Source organism: Buteo buteo, chromosome 3, assembly GCF_964188355.1.
Source record: "Buteo buteo chromosome 3, bButBut1.hap1.1, whole genome shotgun sequence".
Taxonomy (NCBI): domain Eukaryota; kingdom Metazoa; phylum Chordata; class Aves; order Accipitriformes; family Accipitridae; genus Buteo; species Buteo buteo.
In genome coordinates, this window is record NC_134173.1 from 43410000 (window position 1) to 43435752 (window position 25753).

General features: G+C 43.1%; 1 protein-coding gene across 1 annotated transcript; it reads right to left on the reverse strand.

Annotated features, from left to right (window-relative positions):
• Positions 1-223: 223 nt before the first annotated feature.
• SBSPON (somatomedin B and thrombospondin type 1 domain containing) lies at positions 224-11508 on the reverse strand. The gene is made up of 5 exons (XM_075023443.1): positions 11183-11508; positions 2762-2956; positions 2095-2185; positions 1085-1261; positions 224-405 (listed from the first exon to the last, which is right to left on the reverse strand). The coding sequence occupies exons 1-5, from the start codon at positions 11397-11399 to the stop codon at positions 288-290; spliced, it is 798 nt and encodes a 265-aa protein (XP_074879544.1). The 5' UTR covers positions 11400-11508; the 3' UTR covers positions 224-287.
• Positions 11509-25753: the final 14245 nt, after the last annotated feature.

Genomic DNA, 25753 nt, shown 5'->3' on the forward strand with positions numbered 1-25753 from the left:
AAGAATGAGAACTTTAGGAAAAGCAGCTACTACAATTAGAAACTTCAGCTCTTTAATTACAAAAGACAAACATGGAAAAATGCTTCTAGTGTTCTAATACAAAGATCAGTCTTAGCGTTTTGTATTAAGGCAGAGAGAGTTTCCCGAAATGTTTCTTCCAAAGTTCTGACTCCTTTAAAGTTTTTTTTAGGTTCCAGAAAATGCAGCAGAAACATGCAGGTTTCTTGGCATTGGTGTTAATTTTCTTAATCTTTTTGTTGTTGCTGTTTTAAAGGTCTTTTAAACTTTTATGTAAAAATAAAGCTATGCACAAGGGGACATGAACAGTGCTTCAGTTGCCGAATCTTCTTCCAGGTTCCTTGGCACTGAGAGTTGCCAACTGCTTCCCAGTGTAAGATTTTACTTCTGAAATATGACAGTAAATGAGGAATTAATATACTGAAAACTGTATTTTTCATGTTGCTAGGTTGTGTTGTAGAACACAGATTTGCTTAATAATGTAAGACTTTAATTAGCTCATCTAGCACTTAAAATGCTTTCTGGAGCAGGCACTGTATTCCTAAGTATAGTATACAGATGGTTGACTGAGTAGCTGGTTGTACAGGTATTAAGTGGTATGCATATTAATAAATGTATGGATCAAATAAAAATCTATTCCAAATATTAAACATCTACTTTCAAAACGACTGTTCTAGAAACCAAGTGTATATGTTTGAGAGGAGTATTTATCCACCACTGTTAAACCTGAAATCAGATTTGCAGGAAATACCGTTTTTAAGTAAAAGCCCCCATAACTGTAAAAAGATGTCTTGCACTACAGAAGTTGCATCATTCCTTCACAACAGCAAATAAAGCATTCAAAGCACTGAACTCTTATATTGAAATTATTTCCCAATTTTATCTAGATTTTAAAAGCAATTTCTGTGAGAGCTGAAAGGGTAAATCTGAGCTCTACAAGCGATATGAGCCATTTCATTTTTTAGGTATACTAAATGCAGCTTTTAATGACACCTTGAGAAGTCTTAACTTCTGTACTGGGTTTTGCTACAGAAGACACACACAGCAGAAAAATGGCTTTCTTTACCTATCTGCATTATGGCCATCTCCAGAACAACGATGCGTGTCAGTATTCATGGCTGGAGGCTGGCAAGCTACACACACAATATGTCCTTCTCGTAGGTACTGCATCCATCGAGCGTACGGCCGATTCTCCAAAGCACAGTGATGTGAAAGTGATTCTGTTTTAAATTCCACACAGTATCTGCTCAGAGGGAAAAGTACTAAATTAGTTATGATAGATAAAGCACAAGCTAGGTATACACTTCAAATGTACTTACATATCATATGGGTGGTATCTGTGAAGTGCAAGTTAGACATCATTGCTAGCAAGTCCGTTTCTGACCCTAACCTAATTAATGGATTCTTAAAAACATTATGCAAACTTTCCATTTCATGCCCCAGTCCAGTGCTTATGTATAATCTCACTTTCTGGTTGTGTTCTGTATTCTTAAATTGTGCTGAAAAATAGATCTCAGTAACCCATGTTTTTACTTCTATGCTGCTAAAAGAGAAAACAGAAGAGAGGCTTTAAGAATACCGATGGGCTTTATTGTTCTGGGGAGTGCAGCATAGGGCAAAGCAGTATGAGCGTTACAGGCCCGGTAATAGCCTAATTTGAACTTCATAACCATCTCTACTGGTAATCAAACAAAATTTTTTACTGCCTGTGTCAATTAATTTAAAAAAAAGGTCTCTTGAGACCCCTCACATGCAGCCCATTTTGTTTGTTCAGAGACCTATATCTAATTTCTCAGACTTAGGCTTACGGATACATTCGGCTTTGGTTTAGCATTATTTACTGTTTGCTTTCAAAAGCAGCTATCCTCAGACTTGCCATGACCCCGATGTCTAATTCAGGACAATTAGCAAGTAATAAAAAACAACATCTAGAACATGCAAATGAACTGCAGGAGAGAAAAACAGTACAAGCTATAGCTTATTCTTTAATTATTGCAAATTTAATTACATTTTTCCCTGTAGCCAGCTATTTTCTGTTGAACAAGATGACCCACATGCATATGATAAATAGATTACCCAGCTTCTTCTTTGTCTGAAGGCCAGAGAGAAGATGCTGCTCGTCGTTTTCTTTCTTTACCATATTCAGAGGTAGTTATGAAAGCAGGGACTAAGGAAGAAAGTTACGGTAAGGCAGCAAGACACAGTTGAGTCATTTCAATTATTGTAACAGTGGATGAATGAATCAGGACCTTGTGGATGGTGATGCTGACTGACTTCATTGAAAAAGTGATAAAATGTTGGCAACCTCAGACTTCAACCGTATTCCCTACAGCTAAGCTCTCCTTATTCAGAAGAAATATATCTAGACATCTAGACATGCCATCTAGTCTGTGAGGAAACAGGATGAGCTGGAATCCTACAAGGAGCTCTGTTTCCTGTTCTGTACTGAATTTGTGTTCTAACTTTTCACAGAGATAATTTGATACTTTCTGAGGGGCTTAAATCAAACTGAAGGAATGCATGCAGCTTAGTTGTTTACTTAATAGAAATTAAGAAAAGCCTGAGTAGGAAAAATAATATAAGAATTGAATAAAGAGCAATATGACAGTAGAAGGTAAGGTTTTAAATTGTATTTTTAACCAGCTAGCTGCAGAGAGATGCTTTTTTTTCTGTTCATTGACATCAGTAAAATTTATGAAGGCCCTGATGGGCACAATGTACAGATAAATCAAAAAGAGAATACCATGTTCATGGCCACAGTCCTCTCCCTGGTAAGTCAGGTATTCCAGGCAGCCAGCCTTCTCCTCTAGAGCAGGACAAGGTTCCCCACCATTTTTAGGTTCCTGTTGTACATAGCGCCTACGTATCCGCAGGTCAGGCTGACATTGTTCTGCACAGCCACTCCAATGACTCCACTCCCCCACAACACATGGAAGAGCTGCAAAGCAGTATTAAAACATTAGGAGTAGTCAAGACTTCTGTTTCATACTAATTGCTCTCAAAAGCTTGAGTAATAACACTGTGTCTGTTTTTTTCTTGCATACCTTTATTTATAGGGTTTTAAATGCTCTTCTAGGAGTTTGCATCTTCAAATTTAACATTCAAACCTGCCTGCAGTGGTTGGCTCCCTATTCCATCCCTTGTCCAGAAAGAAACAGCTCCTCAGGGAAACCTTTCACTACAGCTGTGGGGTTCTTCTGTACCCTCTTCTGAAGCATATGGCATTAGCCCCAAAGCAGACCAGCTCATGGGTTATCTAGACCAGTGAGTGGTCTGATCTACCTTGGCAGTTCCTACACGACCAGATTTTGTTTAAAGGCTGGAACATAAAGTAGCAGAATTAAGGAAAACTTTCAGCCTTCTTGATTCCCCTCAGATTGATTTCTAACCCCTTTTCCTCAACACTGAAATAAGTTCTACTGCCACAGCTTTGTTGCTGTTTTAACACCGGGTGTCCTGCTCCACGGTCCTTGCTGCAAAGACAACTTTTGGTGATAATTTTGGTTTTGTTTAGTCTCAGAACAATGCAGGGACATGTGTGGAGTTGTGTTTCTGTGTCTGTATAGCTACTGATATAGACAGAGCTGTGCAACAATGCAGATATTTAAACATACTAAATAAAACTTGTAAAAATGTGATTTTAAGGTCGTCTTTTGCTATTTCCCAACTATAGAATAGTCCGCTGGATATTTGAATTTTAGTTCTCACGGATCACAAACTTCCTCTGAACTTGACCAAAACATTGAGGAAAGCACCATTATTTTGCAAGCAAACTTTGAATCATAAGAAACTGCACATCCCTCAGGCAGAGCATCCATAGTACAGGTACAATACACTTGTACCTCTGGTCTCTCCTAACCCAGCCTAACAGTCAGAGGTACAAAGAACTTCTCTCTTCATCTGTTAAATTCACATATATTAGGTGAGCTCGCTGAAGGTCTCAGATGAAGAAAGAAAGAAAAATGCTTTGTTTTGTATTCTGGGGTGTTTTTCTGGCAACTGTTGAAACCTTTAGCCCAGTTTATGGCCTTTGACACCTTTTTGATTAAATAACACGCAGGTTCTTTAGAAAAAAACTAAATCATCGTATTACGTAGAGAATGAGCCCTTATTTCATGTTTGTCACTTTTTGTAACCTTTCCAGGAGAGATGTAGATAGTCTAAGCATCTCTTAGTTTCAGTTGTCTTGAAACTCAGAAATGCTCAGATCTATCATATCTGTTACCTACTAGCCTTTTCCTTCCTTATTTTATTCTCTGCAGTACATCTAATAAAGATGGCATGCTCCTTGTAGTTCTCATTTATATTAAGTGTCATACTAATTTTTCTGATCTATAATTCTCCCTTCTCTTGCATTTCTCCTTTATATTCTGGCAAAAGAGTAGCTCTGCCTCAACCTTGCTAATGTAAGCATGGACAATATGCCAGATATCTTCCAGGTGTATACAAATAATCTACTCCGGAAGAAAAGGTTTTGCAGCCTGATTCCCAGAATACAGAAACAGGTGATGGACACATTATTCCTGAGTAAGAAGCTACATAACACACAAGCCTTCACTTTATTTGTCCATTAACACAGTATACAACAGTAAAAAACACACAGTCATTTCACATGTTTCCATGAAACTGAACTTTCCTTAGCCTCACCTCCACAAACACCAAGCCCCTGGTTTTAAAAACTGTACAGCCTAACAATTTCACTTTTAGCAGTCAAAATGAATACTACAGCTCTTCAAAACTGTACTGAGCGTTGACCCCTGAAGGGCTGGATGAGCATGATCTCTGGGTGCTTACGGATGGAACAAATGCAACCCCTCCAACAAGGAACTTCAAGTCTACACAGCCTTGGCAGTGAAAGAACAGGTAAGAAAAATGTCTTGCACATGGGCATCCATCAAGAGGAAGAATCCTCTGAGAATAGGCAGCCAGTTCCCTACATGAGTAGTCCTCAACTTGTGGCCTACGAGGACATTTAATCGGACCAGTGGTCCATTCCCAGTAGCCTCTTTTCCTGGAGGCCACCTGGTAGGTGCTCCAGGTTGGTCAGCCGCATTCCTCCAGGCTGCTTCCCCTCTCGTCAGTGTGTGTGTCCAGAGGGAATGTCCTCTGCCTGGACACCAGTGGCAGCAGCAGCTTTCCTGTGCATGCAGGGTATGCTGCTGGGCAAGCAGGGAACGGCCATGTCTGCAGCTTTCCTTAACCGTGAAATGAGACAAGCAGTCAAAACACTGCAGCACTCTGTACTCGTCCATGCTGCTTTCCCTAATAGCATTAGCTGCTTTTTGTCCTCTGATGGGCTTGCTTTTTCAATAAAGTTACAATTAATGTCATGTAATTGAAATACTAGCACATAGTGTCTTATAAAAACAGTGTGCCTGTGTTAATATTAGAGTTTCTTATTGATATGGAAATTCCCCAATTCTTCAAAGACTTTTTTTCACTGCACATTGCAAATAAGCTTAAAATTATTTTCCATGTAGTACTCTGCTTTTCCACTCCTTTATAAGGGCAGGTCTTCAACATGATGCTTAGAGAATGGTACAAAATATATGTTATAATGAATGGCTGGGCTATCTTAAATTGGTTCTGAATTGTTTTGGGTCATGCCTCTCATTAACTATCTAGTTAAATTAAGCTTTTTCTTTTGCCATGTATGCTGTTTCCCATTAGCTTGTAATGGGACATATCACATGTTTTCGGTCTTTTCTTCTGTATTTCCTGATTACAATTTAAATCCCCAAGAAGTTTTACAGCTGTCCTGGTTTTGGCTGGGATAGAGTTAATTTTCTTCTTAGTAGCTGGTACAGTGCATTTTGGATTTAGTTTGAGAATAACGTTGATAACACACTGATGTTTCAGTTGTTGCTAAGTAGCGCTTATCTGAAGTTAAGGATTTTTCAGTTTCCCATGCTCTGCCAGCAAGCAGGTGTACAAGAAGCTGGGAGGGACCATGGCCAAGACAGCTGACCCGAACTAGCCAAAGGGGTATTCCATACCATAGAACACCATGCTCGGTATATAAACTGGGGGGAGTTGGCCAGGAGGGGTGGATCACTGCTCGGGCATTGGTCAGTGGCTGGTGAGCAATTGCATTGTGCATCACTTGTCTTTTCTTGGGTTTTATTTCTCTTCTTTTTTTTATGTTCCTTTTCATTACTATTACTATTACCATTACCATTATTACTATTACCATTATTACTACTACCATTATTAGTAGTATTATTACCATCAATATCATTATTATTATTATATTGTTGTTATGATTATGTTATATTTTACTTTAGTTATTCAAATGTTCTTATCTCAACCCACGAGTTTTACTATTTTTTCCAATTCTCCTCCCCATCCTACTGGATGGGGGGGGGAAGTGAGCAAGCAGCTGCGTGGTGCTTAGTTGCTGGCAGGGGTTAAACCACAACAACAGCTTAACCACTAGTTATGTACTTGTGTCAGTGTTGCAGGAAAATGATGGGACCAAACTACTCTTTCAGGAAAATATTTTATGCCCTCTGCGATTCTGCCAGTACAAGACTGTGAAAAAAGAGTAAAATGTGGTAACTTCTTTGGTGTTTGTGACTCTTTTCATAAGACACTGAAACTGCTGGGTTTGCTCTGTCACTACATCTCTAATTTCTTGGAGCGCTACAGACATCATAAAGCAGACAAAACCCCTGACAGAGACTACCTGGCAGATGTCCATACTGCACTATTACAATTCCCCTCCTTTCCTCTCACTGTGCACCTGTTCTGACCAAACTTGCCCACTTTTGAGTGGCCCAGCAGTGCCAGGCATACGAGTGGCCAAGGATGCTGCATCCCGTGCTCTAAGGAACTGGCACAGAACCACAGAGCAACCCTGGGCACTGAGGCACCAGCCATCCATCCTGCTTAACCATTAGCATTCTCTGGCATTTTCTTCTACTTACTGATAAACACCTTCCCAGACAGCTTCTGGGTAGGATTTGTAGAACAGCACTGGAAAATAACATGGAAAAAGCATATGGCTCCCTTTGCCACGTGCAGATACCTGGCACTGCACCACCAGGCACTGCCCTCGGACACATCTAGGTACCCCAAGGCAGACGGCACAGCCTCTGCAGCTGTGAAGGCACCGCTCTACTGTGGTGCAGTACAACACTCAGACATTTGTTTCAAGAATTTTGAACTAGAAAAAAAGAAAACCAGTGACAGTAAAAAAGTCTTAGACCCTGCCATGGGCTAGCCAGGACAAGTGCTACATGTAGTATGGACACCACAGTCTCTTTGCCACCTGGCCGCAGGGCCAGAAAACAGTCCTGGCCCCACTTTATTTAATAATACAAGCATAGACTTCAATGCCTGATCACATGTCTTAGTTCTACCTAGAGTACCCAAAGGACAGTAAATGTCATGTAGTCCAGTTTCCTTATCTGTTGACTCTCTTCCAAGCTGGCTGTATGAATAAGTTGCAGAAGTAAGAATTTCCACATAATTTAAATCTCCTATTAGCACCTTGATATGCAGATAGCATCAGGTCTAACATCACATTTTCCACGCAGAAAATTTCCCAAGGGACTGAGTAGCTGCATAACAAATAAAGCGATGACTTCACATCTTACTGGAACTAAACCAAGCTGACAGCTAAATATTGGTCATCTGCAGCAATACGTGGCAATTTTAGGGTCATCAACATTTAGAACAAGAAGTATGAATTGCCTTAGTCATGTGGAATAATAAGAATATTGGGTTGCTAGAATGGAATTTAGCCAGTGGGATAATAATGTCGCTCTTGCAGTCAGTACCCATCAACTATTAAGGGACAGTACATCAGTTTTGTGCCTATTAGAAAGATGTCAAATTCCCTAGCATGACAGAGAACAGGTCCCAGAACTGACATAAAAGGAATGGCGCCATCTCTTGAAATACAAAAAGAAGCATCAAGGAGCCATAGCTACATCTTTGTGGTCTCTGTCTATGTCACTATTGGTCCAGCTTACTTAACACAATGATGGTAGATGATGATTTATTGAAACAATGAGAAGGATGCAAGCCAAAGGAACCCGAAGGACAGGATTTGTGCTCAGGTACCTACCAAAATATGAAAAATAATAAGACACTTGGAAGTTCAAAAATACACAGAAAAATTATATTGCTATCATATGAAACACAGCTTGAGTGGTCAGGACTTTTTTCCCCCCCACTTACAGCACTGTGAATCATAGATTTTTTTCTGAGTCACACTCAATTTAATTTTTACCCATCTCCGGAAAAAAGAGGATTACAGTATCTTCACTGAATCACTGCAAAACGTATGTTGTAGCGCACAAGGATTTGTGGATTTTCTCAGAGTAACCACTTCCATTCAAATGACGAGGTCATTCCTTTTTCAGGCTTTCTCATTGTACAGTAATTTCTATTTAAAATGCTTTCTATGTACAAAAATACTCTTTCTTCATTGTTAGAGCTATAAGGAAATTTATTTTAAAAGACCTGTAAGAAAATTTATTTTAAAACCCTTGGACCTAGGTTCAGCAGCCCATGGACTTCTGCCGAACCATCTATTTATAAAGTACCAGACCCATGACAATGTTTAGGCATGACAGAATTTAACCATAGCATTGGCAGCTTTAGGACGCCTCTCCTTTCAGTACTTTCTATTCTTTTGGACCATTGTTTTCGTATTATTCATAACACATTTCTTCATTACATACGCTTGAGGCACTTTACACTTTCCCCAAATACTTCGTCCTGTTAAATACTTGCAAAAGGGTAAAATGTCATTTCAGCCGGTGCTGAAATCATGAGTGGCGAACAGGCTGACAAACAAGCTGTAGCACAAGAACCATTGGTCACCTTTCTTCACATTTCTGTTTTAAATTTTTGAACTCTATGTTCCAAACAGTATTTCAGAATGAATTATGCCAATAAACCCCCTCAGTGTCATTAAACACATGAACAGAATTTAGAAACACCCAATGGTGAGACCTCAACATCCAAACAGGAACAAAAACGACTTTAAAATTTCTGACCATGCTCGTCTAAGTTGATACAAACTGCCACTGGAAGTATTTGGAATTTCTTGTTTATATGAAACATAACTTACTGGCTGCTTGCAATAGAAAGTATATATGATCATTTGCCTTCAAAAGAATGACTTCTTGTGATCAGTTCTGTAGTTTGGGGATGTATGAGGTACAGGACCACCCCGCCAGGCTGCCCAAGTCCTGTCCTCCCACGCTACACCCATGAAAATGTCCTCCCTTTGCTTGCACTAGCATTGCTGCTCACACAACCCGGCAGCGAGGCAGGGCAAGGAGTCAAACCAGCCAGAAATGGGCAATAGAGAAAACAGAAATAGTTTCCTGCGGGTTTAGCTCCCTGAACTGGGCCACCAGAGACTGGCAAATTCCAGCTCTGGTGCAGGGGACAGAGAGAGACAGAGAGACTTCACTGGGACTCCATCTTCCTGCCTGGATCTAGAGCAGCCACTGTCCACGCAGGGTACAAAAGAGAGGCAGCACAAACACATCAAGCCTTTTGAGGCAACCACCACTGAGTTTGAGACAAAGAGTACCACCTCGATAACAACAGGGCATCATCAGGTGCCAGAAGTCATGGTAAGAGAAGTGTCTAAACTAGAACTTTACAAGCACAAGGTTGAGCTTCCTTTTGAAAAGCATAGAAATTTTTGTTGGATTGCAGCTCCCTTTTAACGCTAACACTACGCACCTTTATTAGCTCTCTCCTGTTATACTTGAACGTTAAAAAACATTTGATTTACTGAAAAGACACAATATGCTGTGACTATATGACAAGCAAGCATCTTGTCAGTTCTCCCCCTACTGATTTTCCTGAACAAAAGATCAATATATAAAACAATGCTAATTTTAAAGATGCTACCTTCTGTCAGACCACATGGTGCATGTTTTTTTCGCTTCTGTTATTCTGGAGAGATTGTTTAGCGGTGAGAGAACTGACCCTCTTTCCTCTGGAGACCTGGGGTCAGAGTTCTGCTCTGCCGAGTCTTTCTGTGCAGCTTTACATCACCTAGGACGGGTCTATGCCATCCGAGAGGCATACTCCCCTTCCCAAACCTATGTGGCTATGTCAGCAGGGTGCTGAGCCTGCTAAATACACCCTAATTAGCCAGACTGTACAGCGGAGACTGGTGACTTTTTGGCTGTAGGCTGGCGTGCGTCCAGCCAGCTGGGAAGAGACGTTAGGCTGAGCGCTAGTGCTGCACCTGTAAAGCGAGGGCTGTGTCCCTCATCGCAGACGGAGGGAGGGAGGACAAATTGTGAGGACTGCGACGGGTAGAAATACCACGGAAAGAGCGGGTATAAATACCTACAAGGCTGCTGGGTCCAGTTTGGTAGAACTGGGCCACTTTCTCCTCCTCGCCACGGCTCCCCTGGGAGCCAGGCCTTCCCCCACAGCCTGGCAGAGGACCCTCTCGCTCATTCCCCTGTGCTCATTTTGAAGTCCGTGCCTTGACGGTGGATCCTTGCTGATTCCTGCCCCTAAAAATGAGGACAAAACCTCACCCTGGGGACATCCCCGATTATTTCATTGATAATTTGTTTGGCAAGACATGAGGAATCACCTCAGAGACACAGATGATGCTAAACAAATCTCCCTGTCGTCTCTGCAATCCCACACCCCCGCTGTAACCGATGTGTACTCGGGATGAGCGTGAGTGAAAAGTAAGTAACATCACGTTTCAGAGGGAAAGTAACTCCAGACTGGCAAACCCCAGGCACTGTACCACGGCTGATCCAGAAACCTTGCAAATGTCCAGGGTGGGAAAAGTCTCTCTTCCCACTTCTGTGCCTGCTGCTGCCCTCGCACAGCCCCAGCCTGGCCCCTGCTCGTGCCCTCGCCCCGAGGCTGGCGACACCGGGGCGAAATTTGGCCTTGCAGAGCCCCCTCACAGCCGAGACCCCTACCGCACGCACGACCCGGCTCCAAACCCCGGGAAAACCTCCAGCCCGCAAAGCACCGGCAGGCAACGAGCTAACTAGCCCTGGAGAAAGGGACGGCGCTGCCCGGGGGAGCCCCGCTCCGCCCGCCGCCCACCCCCCGGCCCTCGGTGGGCTCGCTCCGGGGCTGCGACCCAGCCCGACCCCCCCCTCCCCGCCCCGCTGCCCCAGGGCCGGGCCGGGTCCGGGGGGGCGGACGCACCTACCCGGGCACGCCTGGCCGTGGTCGTGGCAGCAGTCGCCGGCTCGCCGGCATCCTCCGTCGCAGTAGCAGGTCCCGTAGCCGCCCCCCTCCCTCCAGCCCTGGCCGACGCAGGCGGCGTCCCGGCCCTCGCAGCACTTTCCCGAGCAGCTCCCCCCGGCCCCGCTGCCGGCCCACAGCAGCCCCAGCCACAGCGCTCCCGACAGCGCCGCGCCGCCCATCACCGTGCCGCCCCGACGTGAGGGACCTGCCACCGCTACGCGCTCCCGCCGCCACCGGCGGAGCGGAGCGGAGCGGAGCGGAGCGGGGCGGGCCCGGCGGGCAGGCAGCGGGGGCGGGCGGCCGGCGCGGTTCCTGCCCGGCCCTGCCCGGCCCTCCCTGCCCGGTCGGGCAGGGAGGGCCGGGCAGGGCCGGGCAGGAACCGCGCCGGCCGCCCCCGCTCCCTGCCCCGAGGGGCCGCGGGCAGCGGCGGAGCTGGGGGGGGGGTGGGTGGGGGGAGCGGGAGGCGGGGAGGGTGCGTGTCCCCGGGGGTGTCCTGCAAGGCGGTGTCCCGCGCGGGGATGTAGCCGGCAGGATCTGCGTGGCAGTGACCCGCCCCGGGATGTCCCGCACGGTGGTGTCCCGTGCAGGGGGCGTCCCGCGCTGCCATGCCCCGCACAGCCACGTCCCACGCAATGACGCCCCGTCCAGCAGTGACCCACGCAGCCGTGTCCCACACGGTAGTGTCCCTCACTGCAGGGACCCACGCGGTGGTGCCCTGCAATGTCCCCCCCAGCGGTGTCTCCTACAGCGATGGCCCTCACGGCAACGTCCCACGCGGTGATGACCCTCACAGCAACATCCCACATGGTGATGACCCTCACGGCAACGTCCCACAGAGCAGTGTCCCACGCCCCAGTGACCCTCCACAGCAATGTCCCACACAGTGATGTCCCTCCCACACGACGAAGCCCTGCGCGGCAGTGTCACAGCAGTGGTGAGCCACGGAAAAATGTCCTGCACGGCAGTGTCACAGCAGTGGTAAGCCATGGAAAAATGTCCTGCACGGCAGTGTCACACAGCCATGGCCTGCACAGCAGTGGCCCTCACAGGGCTGACCTGCACGGCGGTGTCCCCCAGCGGTGCCCTGCACAACAGGGACCCACAGAGCTGTGAACTGCACAGCCGTACCCTGTATAGCAGTGACTCACGTAGCAGTGACCTACAGAGCTGTCCCGGAGTGTCCCCATCCACCTCCACACAGCCCAGCAGGTGGGGATGACCTGGGGCCACCGGACGTGGTTTATTGGTTCAGGCGCTTTCTCATTTCAGGGCGCATCCCACACAGCCAGGAGCGTTTGCTTGTGTTATGTTTTTCATTTTCTTTCTTCTTTTTTTTTTTTTTTTAAAAGCTCTGTTTCCAGGACAAACAAAAGAAGCTGTACTTGCAGGTGCACAAGGAAAGCGGGATGGATCCCCAAGTAACTTCCTAAAACACAAAGATTTGGATTCTGGTTTTCAGTTATCTCCAGTCCTAAGAGGTTTTTGGGATTAACGGACCTGATCATTTTAGCCAAAAATCAAATCCCAAAAGTAAGCAGTGAGGTGACTGCAAAAATATGTTAGCTTTGCACACTTCAGTTTGCAGATACTAAGGCAAGAGACATCTGGTCTTACAAAGCTGCCTACAGATGGGAGGTAACAGTCTACTGTATTATCTGCTACATGTGGGTACTTGGACCCCCTGAGATAGCTCGGGCCAGTCAGAGTTTAATTTCTTTTAGCCATCACAACGTTGCTGTTAACATGTTGTTTAAATCCCAGAGGACTGGGTCTGCACTGTTATCCAATGTGCCACTAATGAACTCACTGGCATGTTGCCAGCCTAAAACTTGAACCCGTGAATAGTGAACGTTGGGGGAGTTCCTGTGGTGGGTGAGAGGAGAACAAGACTTGCAGCCTGCCTTGGTAAAAGGCAGTGTGAGAGAAGGAATGCCTCTTTATGTTTTCCTTTCCTTTATTGGATTCCTGTGGTTCACCTGAAAGGCAAAATATTAGCAAATCAATGTAGAAACTACATTTATAAGTGGGTAAATCATGTGCGGATGACTTACGCTAAAGGGATAAGTCAGTAAAACTTGAATGAGTTTGGAACAGATTAAAGAGAGGTTTTGTCTTAGTGGATATGTTTACAGAAAAACAAGAAACTATGTCTGCAATAGTCTAGTAAAAGAAAACAGAATACAAATGAAAAATATTAAAATTTCTACTAGATGCAGTAAAGCAGATTCTTCAGAGCAACCAGAAAAAAGAATCTTAATTAAAGGAGAGAAGAAGCTCACCCAGTGTTTTCCAGCAAATACTTTGTTTTTTCCCTTTTAGTTTAGTTCCTCACTATTAGGAGTAGCACTAGGTAACTTGTGAGTAAGGACAGAGAAACACAGCAATGTGTCCTTGGGCAATGAAGCAGCATTGAAACCCTTACAGGCAGTTCCAGCAAAATAGGCAGAGATTTCTTTCTAGTTTGACATGAGATGGTCCACAGAAAGTAGGTGTTGCTCATGCCCTGCTTTTGGTTATCTTTTTGTCATGCAGATAACTTTGCAAGGAAAAGCAGTTTTGGGCAAGGCTGATAAAAAAAGGCATGTGTAGGTAAGCTTAGGGAATGGGCAGAGCCATTGCTCTCTCTTCCTCATAAGCCACGGAGGAGCATTGCACGGAACAGAGGTCATCAGTCATCTGTTCCACATGTGCCCTAGCTGCCGAAATACTTCTTCTTAATCCCAGAGGAGAGGAGAAATCTCAGGACTGTATGGTAGTCCTTCCAAAAGCAGGTGTTGCTGCTGGCTCTGAGATTTTGAAAACCATGGTCTAGCTTAAGTTGACGGCCATTTTTGTGCTTTTCTGCCATTTCTGTTCTATTTTAGTTTTGAGTACTCAAAACTCAAATTCCCAAACTAAAACATAACTGCAGTATTGTAAGGTAAGAGGGGAAAAGAAACCAAGACTGTGAAACATGTTTTTCAACTAATTTCTCGAATGAGTAAATGGTTCCAATAGTCTTGTTCCTTTGTTTTCTTATTTCCAACCAAAGTGTCCCCACTGCCTTACATGGAGTTCTCCTTGGTTTGTAATACCACAAAGACAACACTGAGCCAAGAGAAAGAGAAAGCCAAAGAGAACTAGCCTGTATTATTTACTGTGCTTACCAACTCTATTATTCACCATGGTTATTTATGCTCTCTCTGTATAAAGCACGTAAAGCAAGGCCAAACTCTTACTCTCTGTCCATTCCTACGGTACACGTCTACCCATAATATTAGGCAGAAGACTGAAAACACCTGCAACTGGGAAAAGCTTCAGGCTGGAAGCAAAATACATGTTTGATAGTAAAATACCTCTCTTTTATTTTTCAAGTTTAACTTACATCCACAGTGACTTTGAGGACCTGATATAAGGACCATTCAGCACAACTTCAAAGTCTTTTTCAAATACATTATCTGTCAGCCTGCAGCATTCCACATGCCCACACCTCCTCACGAGCAAACTCTCTGGAAGGTCCTAACTTGCACAAATAGAGATCATTTTTCTTTGCTGCTAGGAGGTTAATCCAACGGCAACAAAATGAGAAGACTTCAAAGATCCTGCAGGGCATTTCTTTTTCTTTTAGACCCGTGTTTGCACACAGCTCTATTTATTTTACAGAAATATCCTTCTGAAAGCAACCTGCTTACATTTTGTATTGAGACAACATGGTGACTGATGTGACTACAAAGGCTACAGGCTGTCTCCATCCTGCTACGCAGTATCAGGCTTCCCGGGAGCACCACAGTCAGCTACAACTTGAGTTTGCCGTAAGGGGCCCTTGTTCCCCTTGTTCTGAAAAAGTAGACTTTCTCCTGATAAGAAATAATCCCTACTAAGGTGAATAACCAAACCATGGTGTTTGCTAGTGTAGCTGACAGCTTAAAGCAACAGCAACATTTTGTATGTAAGAAAAATAAGGAGTAATTTGTCTTCACTAACAATCAGCCTGTAGAAGAACACAGTAGATGATACATAAAAGAAGGTTTCTATAGTTTCACAGCCCATGCTGTTACACAGAAAGCACAGTGCTGTTTCAATGACTAGCTCGAGCTGTTCTATATCGAACCGCTCATAAGAGAGCATGCGGAGTATGTGGCTATATTTGAGAGAGGTCATTTGCTGTGCAAACAGCCTTCCCCTTCTACCCGCTTTGCCCTGGCAGTCCTGTCAGTGCAGCCCTGCCGTGGGAGACACAATGGTTTGCTGCGTCTCAATTACAACCATTGATTTTGGTTGGGGTTGGTAACGATGCATGAAATTGCTTGAATTCTAGAGGTTAGTGGGAATATAGCAGAGCTATCTATCAGGATATTTTCAGCTGATTTTTAAAGGCCTTCACCTTCCCTGTAAGTTACTGAAGAAATGTCCAACTACTCAGATGAACACAGAGCTACTGTCGAGCTTCCATGCAGAAAAAGTCAGGCAAACCCGTATGCCCAACCTAAGTGCATCAGGGCTGCAAAACATCCTTTTCCTGTTTTTTTTCCGTGAGTTTCTCTTTTTACAGGTGCAGGGACCTGAACTGAAATGAAGCACCTGAGCCAACATGAGGAAGGGGAGGTGGCCCAGGGCAGGGCGGGCAGAGGGCAGCAGCACTGCCTCCACCAGCAGCTATTAATGATGAGACGGGCTCAGCTAGTGCACATGGTAGAACATCCCCCTTATTCTGTCAGGCTACAACTACGTATTCTGTCTGAATAAACAGCCCATGGCTTATGGAATAATAGTATCGCAGTCATAAGTACATTTTCTCATGTTAGTTCTTATTTTATCTTAATTCTAAATGCTATTATAATCTAGAAGCATCATCGTGATGTCATTCCAATTTTCATTTGTCTTAGTGACATTGAGAACAATATTCCCCAGGGATCACTCACAAGGGAGCATGCCGAGTACCTGGCTGTGTTTGAAGAAGAGCATTTGCAGCATAACCAGTGATGCATAAAGCGATGAGCTTTCTAACTCCTGGTCCTGGAAAGTCAGCCTGTTATTCAGACAACCTGTCCTGGTTCTTCAGGCCAAATAGGACACTCATGCTTTCAAAGACTTTGCTCAGATGTGAAGGCATCTATTCATGCTGTGTGAGGAGCACAATCCACTTGACTCGTGTTTGTTAGCTATCTTCCTGCACGCTTTACCAGGTAGTTTTACTTTTTAAATGCACGTGATCAGCCAGAGTAAGAGAAGGTGGCAGTTTAAGATAAGCACTTTCCAAAACAGAACTGCCTCTTACAAAATAAGCATCCCAGGATACTATTCCACATACTTCCCTGTTTCTCATGCTTTTGGGTTATTTTGTTTGGTAGTTATAGACTCCCTCTTTTCTGTAGTTATGACTAAATCAATTACTTCCCTTCCTGATGGGGGAATCATTATTACCATTTTAAAGGTAGGAGAAAACGATACTGAGTGATTAGGGCCCCTATCCAGCGAAACACTTAAGCACTTGCATAACTTGAGGCACATAATAACCCCACTGTAGGACTGTTCACTTGTTCCAAGTTATGCAATCTTGGAGGATTTACTGACCCGGGGCCTCCTGGTGTGCCCAAGGGGCTCCCTGAGACGCAGCTCCCTCTACCTCGGCTGCACATTGCAGCCACCGGCCTCTCCTTGCACAGCCTCAGAGCATCCACACTGTTCTGCCAGATCTAGGGCAAGCATTAGTCCTGATTTAGGCCCAGTCAGCTCCTTTTTCATCAGGATATAAAGCTGAAGAGATGAATAGCTTATCCTCAAATTTGTTATTGAAATTTATGCAAAAAGTGGCTAAGACTGTTTATTTCTCGTTAACTCCAGATCAGATTTGCCCTGCTGTTTCAAACTATAACCAGTATCAGCATAGTCCAAAACTCAATCTGTTTATTTCTTTCTCAGTTATCACAGCAAGCAGCAAAGATTCAGTATCTTGGAGTTAGTGGATTATTTTGATGATGGTGTGTTTTGCAGAGAAGAATGCAACTCCCCCTCCTGCAGCTGATGAGTGTGCTCTGCTAGCAGGAATAAACACACTTTTTTTTGTCAATGAAGAAAGCAGGAATAACAATGAGTTTATGAAATTAGGGCACTGAACTGTTGAGAAAGAGAGTAATTTTTGTGATCATAATCCCATTTTTAAAAACCTCTGCCAATCTTTCCGCTGGTCTGATGAAAAGGTGGATTTTGCTGACTTGAATAATTTGAAAGTAAATGATGATTCTGGTGTACACTGGCAGGCAGAGGAAACTGTTTATATAATTCTGGGCTTGCTAATAACCTTCTTCATAGCTAGAAAGGGTGCCAGGGAAGCTGCTGGCTATGTAAAAATGCTTTCCCATTTCCTTGCCTTTATTGTTTTCTGTCACAGCTTGTTGGTTGTTTTAATTAGTTCATGAACTATTTTTAGTGTCTGTAGACAAAAATGTATTGTTCGAGCTAAAATGAGGCCAGGTACCATGAAAATGTATTCAGGGAAAAACATTTGGAGCCAGAGCTTGTCTTTGGCTATGTGCAGTGAAAGTTTGCGTGCTTAGTCCAATTAGTTACAGCCATGTCACTTCAAATAAGTGAGTGTAATTCTGTCACTGTACAGGGCAGATTTTGGCTCTCAAGCTGCAGAGAAATATTCTGAACCGCACACATCTAGCGTCTGCAGCATCTAGAACATTCTGGATTGTTTTGTCCATCCAAATTCCATTCATATCTTGCTGTTTAAGAGCAGAACAGTGAACAAAGCTTTTCAGTCAGATGAAGGACTTAGGCAAATGTGATTTTTGATAAGGCACCTCTTTGTAACTCATCTAATCAACTCTAAGAGATCTTAGAGTCCCTGCATTGTAGGCAGACCATACAGTACCCTGACTACTACCCATGTGTTTACACACATGTGTGCACACCATGCAGGTAAAGGTGCAGTGAGATTTTGTGAGCCCTAACTCAATCTGAAGGAAATAGAAACAGCTTTTCCATATGTAACAGTCTCAGCTGAGAGGCAAGATGTGGAGCCCTGTCATTATCAGTTTCCTGCAGAACTTCAAACCAAGTTCAGAGTCTTGATCCTTTTCTTCATGGTTGCCCAAAGCCCAGTCCCACACTATGCCTCTACTCTAGTCAACTGTTAAATTACTCTAATGCGATGAAGGCTCCATTACCAAGGGAGAGATAATCTGTGTGGAAGTAGTATCCATAATGGGAACCGTGGAGGAATCCACCAGAAATGAAGAGCTCTCCCAAGAACCAGTTAGAATGCAGTTAGTCCAGTTGTTACCACTTTCTTCCTGTGTTCCAATCCACCTTCATAGCAATATACTTTGACTAAGCTACCACAGAACCACAATACGTGGCATGTGGTAGAAAATGAGCCTCATCGTATAAAGCCAAGAAACCAATTAACCTGGCAGACTTAGATCAAGTGGAGCATCTAGTCTAGGAAGTTCCCTCCATTGCCACCATGACCTTCAAGGCTTTTCTCAGGAGCTTCTCTTCAGGTGTCCTCAGGACTGCATGACCCACTAAACATGACTTGCTTCTCCCTCCTACCACCTTCTCCACTTTGCTGCTTCTGCCTGCGGTGTGGCCAGGTGCTGCCCAGTGGTCCTTTGCACTCACTGCACTTGCAGGACATGATGGGTTTGTGACATGTGGGCGGAGGCAGCCAGGTGAATTGGGAGAAATTTTCCACGGAGACCCTGAATGACTCATCACCTGGTACACTCCCATCTCCAGCTTTCAATGTTTTCCTTGCGGAGCTATGTGGCCTCTCCAGACTCGCAGAGGAGTGCAGGTGAAGGTCCTGGGAGAGCGTTGATGTTTTCTTAGCACTTACCTCACTGGGAGGACTATTACACACTTCCTTTTTTGGGCTACCAGTAACAGATACTTCCTTATTTATAGAAACGCTAACTAGAAGTGCAGGCAGGAGCGGCGATCACAGTATCAAAAGGCCCTCTTGCTGCAATGTAAATATTCTTGAGGGCTTTGCAGTTCCACTTACAAAACCTGTGTATTGTTTTAAAGATAAATAATATAAACTTTAAAGAAGAGGTCAATCCCCAGTCTCAGCTGGCATCACTCCACGTGACTTACGTGGAAATATGCTATTTTACACAGAGATCTGCCCTTCCGTGTTTTGCCCAGTTCATGTACTCAGAAATTTTCTGAGAGCTCTGCGCTTCATAAAATGGCCCTGAATTAATTTGGGGTTCTTCCTGGGGTTCTTCCTGACATGTAATACCTGCATTTCCTCTCCCTTTTTCAAAAGACATTTTCAAATATTGTTAAAGAGGCTTGGAGGAGCCTTCTTCCCAGACAGCAGCTGCAAACAGTGAAGGAGGGAGAGTGACAACCAGGGACAAACAGCGAGAAATAATCGTTTCTGCAGAGGTGTTGAGTTTGCCTCCAGTTCAGACTCTGGACACAGGATGGATGCATCTCTTTTTACTGCTACTTCAGTAGTAACAGCACCAAGCCTGGCCTGGTGTACATGCAGCCTGGGAACCTCTTTGTCACCAAAAATGGAGATTACCCAGAGTGTACAGAAGGTTCATAAAGTACTGAATAGTGCTAAACAGCACAAACAGTTTATGCAGCCTGAGGCAAATTCTCTCCAACACAAATTTACTATTGTGCCATTTTTAAAACTTTTGTTCTTAATATCACACAACTGCAGATTGTAATTTGGATACGAATGGGTGACAATTCATTTCCTTAAAGGATACTTCAGATGGGTTGTAAGATGGTAGTAACTAACTCCTAGAGTCTCCCAGTACGTTTGCTTTCCATTCCCACCCAGGTTTCCGTGATGCTTTGGAAAGGCTGGGTAATCTCCTTGAATAACTACAGGTATTTAGGGGCCATTTTAATGAGCTAAATCTTTAGATTACTCTTAAGAATTAATTAACAATTTACTACCACTGCATGATTAGAAGAAGAAAGAGGCGATAAATGTGGCTAGGCTTTACATTCTGTTGGGGTGGATGTATGGCAAAGGCAGATACAGCCCTGAACTCAACAGCAGGCAGCTCAGCTTTGCCTGCAGCAAATGAAGCAGAACAGCCATCTCATCAGCCAGTGCCAACAAATGTGAGGGCTTTTCCCACCCAGGAAACCCACTTACCCATGGGCCTGAATTTATCTCAGTATCTCTGCGTTTAAATGTATGTATTATATATGCAACTGCATAATATTAAAGAGATAATTAATTTTGTGGCTACATTGTGCCTTGATTTGTTTATATCTTTCTCTTAAGTGCCTTGTTTTGCAATCTTACTTGAAGATGTGAGTACTTCAGCTGTATTTCTGACTCTCTCTGGATTCCCATATTGGCTTAGTTACAAAGAAGATGTCTCCAGGGCAGAGGATACCCACAGTTAGGCCTCTCTGTATGAAACATGTTTATCAATTCCTCATGCAATTATCTGCACATTAATTTGATTGTAGACCAGCACAGCATGCCTACAAGTTTGATGTTGAAATTCTTTACATCAGCTTTGTGTTCAGCTAGAGATATAACATATCCATGGAGAGCAAAGCTAGATATACTGCACTTAGTGCATGGAGAAGCTTATATTTCAGAAAGGAGAACAATTACTTTTCTCGTGGGATCACATTCTGGGTTTATCCACAACTCATGAAACTCACAGAACTGTCCTCCTGCTGCACTGAATGTATATCAATGCAGAATGGGCCGCCAGCAGTCTGACAGTGGATTTAAATTAAATTGAAGGATTAAAATTTGTAAGTTTTTATACACTTTAACTACATTAGCTCCAACAAGAATATACTGTAGAGACTGTTTTGTGTGACTTTCAAAGATCCTGAACACCTACGTTAACCAGGCCACCCGTTCATAACTATGCTTTCTGGCTGACACCATCAGTCTTGGAGAGATCTTTTTGTTCATCCAAAGCAATGAAAAATACAGCAGTCACTCATATGGAAAAAAAACCCCAAGCCCTACACCCATTTTGGATGCCTTCAGATTTACAGCATTAGGAAAAGGTTTGACAGCACCAAGTGTTTAATCTGCAAAGGGATTATAGTTATCTTCACAGCACGCACACATCATTAATGTTAATGGGAACTGCACCTCCAAGACTCGCCCTAAAATGCTGGCTGTAAATAGCATCCCAGTAGGATAATTAAAAGTCTGGTAGAAATACAGCAAGTTCCAACAAACATTTTCTCCCAGGGTAGGTGACCAGAGAATCTGGAATTGAAAAAAATAATCAGCAGTTTGCCTGAGATGGGTAGTGCGCCAGTTTTACAAACAAGGTCATACACAAAAGCTTTTTCCAACTTAGGCGTAATTTTAGTTGGTATATTTTGTTCTATGTTTCTTAGCCTACTTGTTTTTTCCTTCATTTCTGTAATCCTACTTGACCTGAAGTTCAATGCTGGGCTATGTTTGCAATCCTTATTGTATCAGGATTGCCAATTCCTATTTCTATTTCTCCCATGCTAACTACTGGGAAAGAAATATTGAAACTTTTAGCAGAATTACATCTTTTTTTCTCTCTTATTTATTTCTGCTCAGGCTTAACAGAAATCCACGTTTCATCACTGGAGTGCATTTCCTGGAAAAGAGTATGTCTTCTGCCAAAACTCTATCTTGTAGTATTATGGGGGCACCAACAGATAAGTACAACAAAACTTATCCATCTCATTTTCTTATTTTGCAAAGACTTATGATGAATGTGAAGCTAGGAATGAAATCAAAATAATCATCTAATACCCCGTGAGGACTAAACTACACTGTCAGAAGGAAATAACCTCTAGACTTTTAATGCCCCATAAGTTATCCGATTTTGAGATGATGATGTTTGCCCAAGGGGCAAAGTAAGCCGTGGGAATGGTTTTCCTAATCCACAGAGGTTTTTAAGTTTCTAGGTAACATTACAGACCTTGACACATTCTCAGTTGATCTAAGATGTTCACAGAGAGGCTCAGAGCTTATCCAGTAACCTTTGAAACTCCATCACTGACACAAGAGACTTCAGACTTGTTCTCCACCATTTCCTTGTCTTGGCCTCAGAGAAAAAAAATCTCCCAGCATATTCCTGAGTGTGCATGTTCAAATGTGTGCATGAGATGAGTGCCTTAGCACAGGATGTAAAAGACTTCAAACAAAATGGACTTGATTATTTATGGGGAAAGGAAAACAGCTTTGGAAGTGATGCCACAGGCAGCAGCTGATTGTGCTGCAAAACACAAGATTTTTAAGCAGATTTTTCTACAGTTTTTCTAGAGGAAAAAAACCAGTTTCTTACAATGGAGAATTTTCAGCCCAGCATGCATAAAAGAGCCTCTATCCTCTTTTCTGCAAACACTTAAGGGGAAAATAAAGAATGTCTCTTTGTTGTGTTTCTTGGTTTCTTGACCTCCTTAAAAATCAACTCCCATCCTCTCTGGAAGTGTCTTAGTAAAACAAGTAGTGAACACTTTCCTTAAATGGGTTTTCATTTGTCTACAGAATAGGACTTACTGTACACAAAAAGCAGATTAATCACTTGTACGACTCCACTGAAATCAATGGATCCTCTCAGTTAGGAATTGGATCAAAAAAAATGGCAAAAATGGGGTTCTACTTCTTTATACATCATTAGATTTAAAAGTGTAAGATCAGTACTGCCCCGCACAACTCAGTTAAAGCAGCGGGACTAAAACTGATCCCCTGAATGAGTAGCATATGGCTCTGCGGTGCACACAGAGAAAACGTAGCACAAGGCAGTCCTAACTTCTGGTTGTGCTCTAAGGAAACAACGTAGTACAGATAGCATGTTTGTTAATAGGACTGAATTATTGTTGGTGCTAAAAACCAAGCAGCTAACAAGCAAAGAGCCTCAGGCCTATAATGCTGCTGCTGCATCAGTGTCAGGAATGAATCTCTGCAACAACTGATGTTGTGTTGGAGAGCCTGAAGTCTGACCATAAGCAAGAAATACAGCTCCCCAGAGCCATTTGGCAAGCCACATCACACTTTGGGTGGCTCTGCAGGATCACTAATTCCCAGTAATCTCTCCCAGGCTAGGGAAGATACTGTAAATGGCCTTTTTCTGTCAGTCAACCCAAGTTTATAAGGGGTTTTATAAAAGTTGCAACTGGCTATGCAAACTCTTTACACAACCCTCATCACGGTGTGAGCTACAAAAAGTGCTTGAATACCATCTTGACCTCAAGATGAAGTGGCCTTAAATAGAAGATCTTCACCTTCAAAAGAACAGAAACAAAAACTGCCAGCATTACTCTATTACTCTTGGATCCAGGCATCATCCTTCAGCCCTGCACAGCACTAGCGTTCCCAAAGCTACCACCGAGCATGTCACCTGAACGACCTCACAGTCTGGGAGCCATCTTCTCCATGCCTCTGGTGCCACCTGCCCCTCCAGCATCTGCCTAGCTCACGTGCTGCCCCTCCTTTTCGGCTCTAATGCTTGCTCTAATCCCCTCACCCATGTTGTTCCTTCGGTCTGCACACTGTATGAAGAGAAACAAGCAAAACAGAGAGACAGGATCCTGCCATAAAATGAAAAAGGACAGAAACTGCAGATGCCTAGTAAACATGGAAAGAAAATATGGTCTAAGTATAAGCTTAGAAAAGGATTTGTCTTAGAAGGGATTTTAATTGCTCAATTAGTTATCAAGTACATAATTGCTTTCTGATGAGAAAAAAAAGCTGTTTTCCCAACAACAGTGAGGCTAGTAATTCTGAACTGCTGTGTGTTCGATTGCTCACATCAAACAGCTAGTTGTGTATCTGGACTTGGCAAGACACTTACACACAGTAAACAGTTATTTTTGACTTCACTGCCCCCATTTTGTTCCTTTACAGTGGCAAAGTAAAAGACACAGCAGTACTCATTAGGCATTTGCCCACACTAACAGATCAATGCACTTTCTGTTCCACAAAAGGGTTTCATGTTATATTGTAGAAACTCTTAATTTTCTTCTTCCTTAATTTTTCAAGCACTGATTTTTTGCTTACTGTCAAGGAAGGCAATGGGGAATTTGCTTTGTGACATAGAAACTCTTTAAGAAGTGGCTTGAGATTTTCAGTGAAGTGTATACAACTCTCTGCTACAGTAAGTAACAAAACCTTGCGTTGGTAGCTATTTCAGCCTGTTAATTTGATTCCTATCAAGATTTGTCTTTAATATAAAATTAATTTCATTTAGGCAGGTGGAAATAAAATAAAGCAAAGACTAAATGAACACCTTAAATATCTGTAGAAACAAATGAAAATTTAATGATATTTTGCATTCTGGTAGCATCAAGAAGCTAATGCTGAGCTAGATACTGTCATGACTTGCAAACAGTTTACTACAATTACATTCATTTTTACTACAGTAGTACAAAGCAGTCTTAAGGAAGAAAAATGAATGCAGCCCTTGGGCTTTCTGCTTGGCACCTGGGGGAGGGATTTACACCTGCAGGAAGCAGATAGAAAGCACTGCCAAGAGAGAGCTGTCAGTTCATCTGCTCTGTTTTTTAAGCCTAGTTTGCACAGGTTGGAAGGGTTTCCTAAAATGCAAGGTGGTGGAAAGGCAGCACAGTTAGAACCAGACAGACTTTTTTACCCAGACAAAATTGTAATGTCAAGGTCCAGTTTAAAGAATAGCTTAAGCTTTTTTTAAGACCATGCTTCTGCGAAAAAGGTAGTCCTACCTTTCCACTGCCACTTCATACGTATTTCTGCTACCACCCATGTCTGATATTTGGGACGAACAGAGAGCCAGGTCAGCTTACTGATTCAGCTAAATGTTAACCTTTTTTTTCTTTCTTTTTTTTTTTTCTTTTTTTCCATGGGCTGATTTTCAGGCAGCTGTGCAAGCAGATCCAACAGCTCTGAGATTGCATAATTGCCAGTGCTAATGAGAAAGACGTGGTGGGCACACACAACTGGAGCACATATGATTGCACAGGCATTTTTGATGGCAACATGACCTTGTGTTGGGTTAAGACACCACCTGTAGAAAGCATGTTGTGATGCTGAATATAACTTGGCACTAGAATTGCCATCATGTTTTAAAGATAATGAGTATACAGCTTTATATGCTATTCATCATGATGCCATATTTACCCTTAAACCTACACTATTTTAACTTATCTAATCGTATTAAGTCTGTACCCCTTACCCAATAAACTCACTTTCTTGAATAACTTGCAAACATTTAATTTAGCTTGCTAACTTCAACTTCTTTTAAACATTTAATTTAGCTTGATAAATTCAGCTTCTCTTAAACATAAACAGAAACACAGTATTCAGTATAACTTCTGAATATTTCAAAGCAAAGCCAGTAGCAGAAGTTCATCTTGGTAAGGACGCAATAAGAAAAAGATTTGTCTATGCCAGCCAGCTTCTAAAGAGCTACAGGCTTATCCAGTCTGAGAATATCCAAACTTCATTTTGGTAGAAGAGTACCCTCTCTTCCCTTGAACAACCTCATAAATGAGCACCCTATTTTAATGTTGGAGACAGTGAGTGCCGATTTTGCAATTTGACTTCATGGGAACTCTCAGCAGACCTTTTACA

Bases quoted from the DNA above. Each gene is read 5' to 3' on its own strand.
- SBSPON (XM_075023443.1), bottom strand. From the start codon at position 11,399: ATGGGCGGCGCGGCGCTGTCGGGAGCGCTGTGGCTGGGGCTGCTGTGG. The intron at 2,957-11,182 runs GTAGGTGCGTCC...ACTGCTTTGCAG, and splicing joins CCACGGCCAGGCGTGCCCGG to CTCTTCCATGTGTTGTGGGG. The intron at 406-1,084 runs GTAAAGAAAGCC...GTCATATTTCAG, and splicing joins GATGGCCATAATGCAGATAG to AAGTAAAATCTTACACTGGG.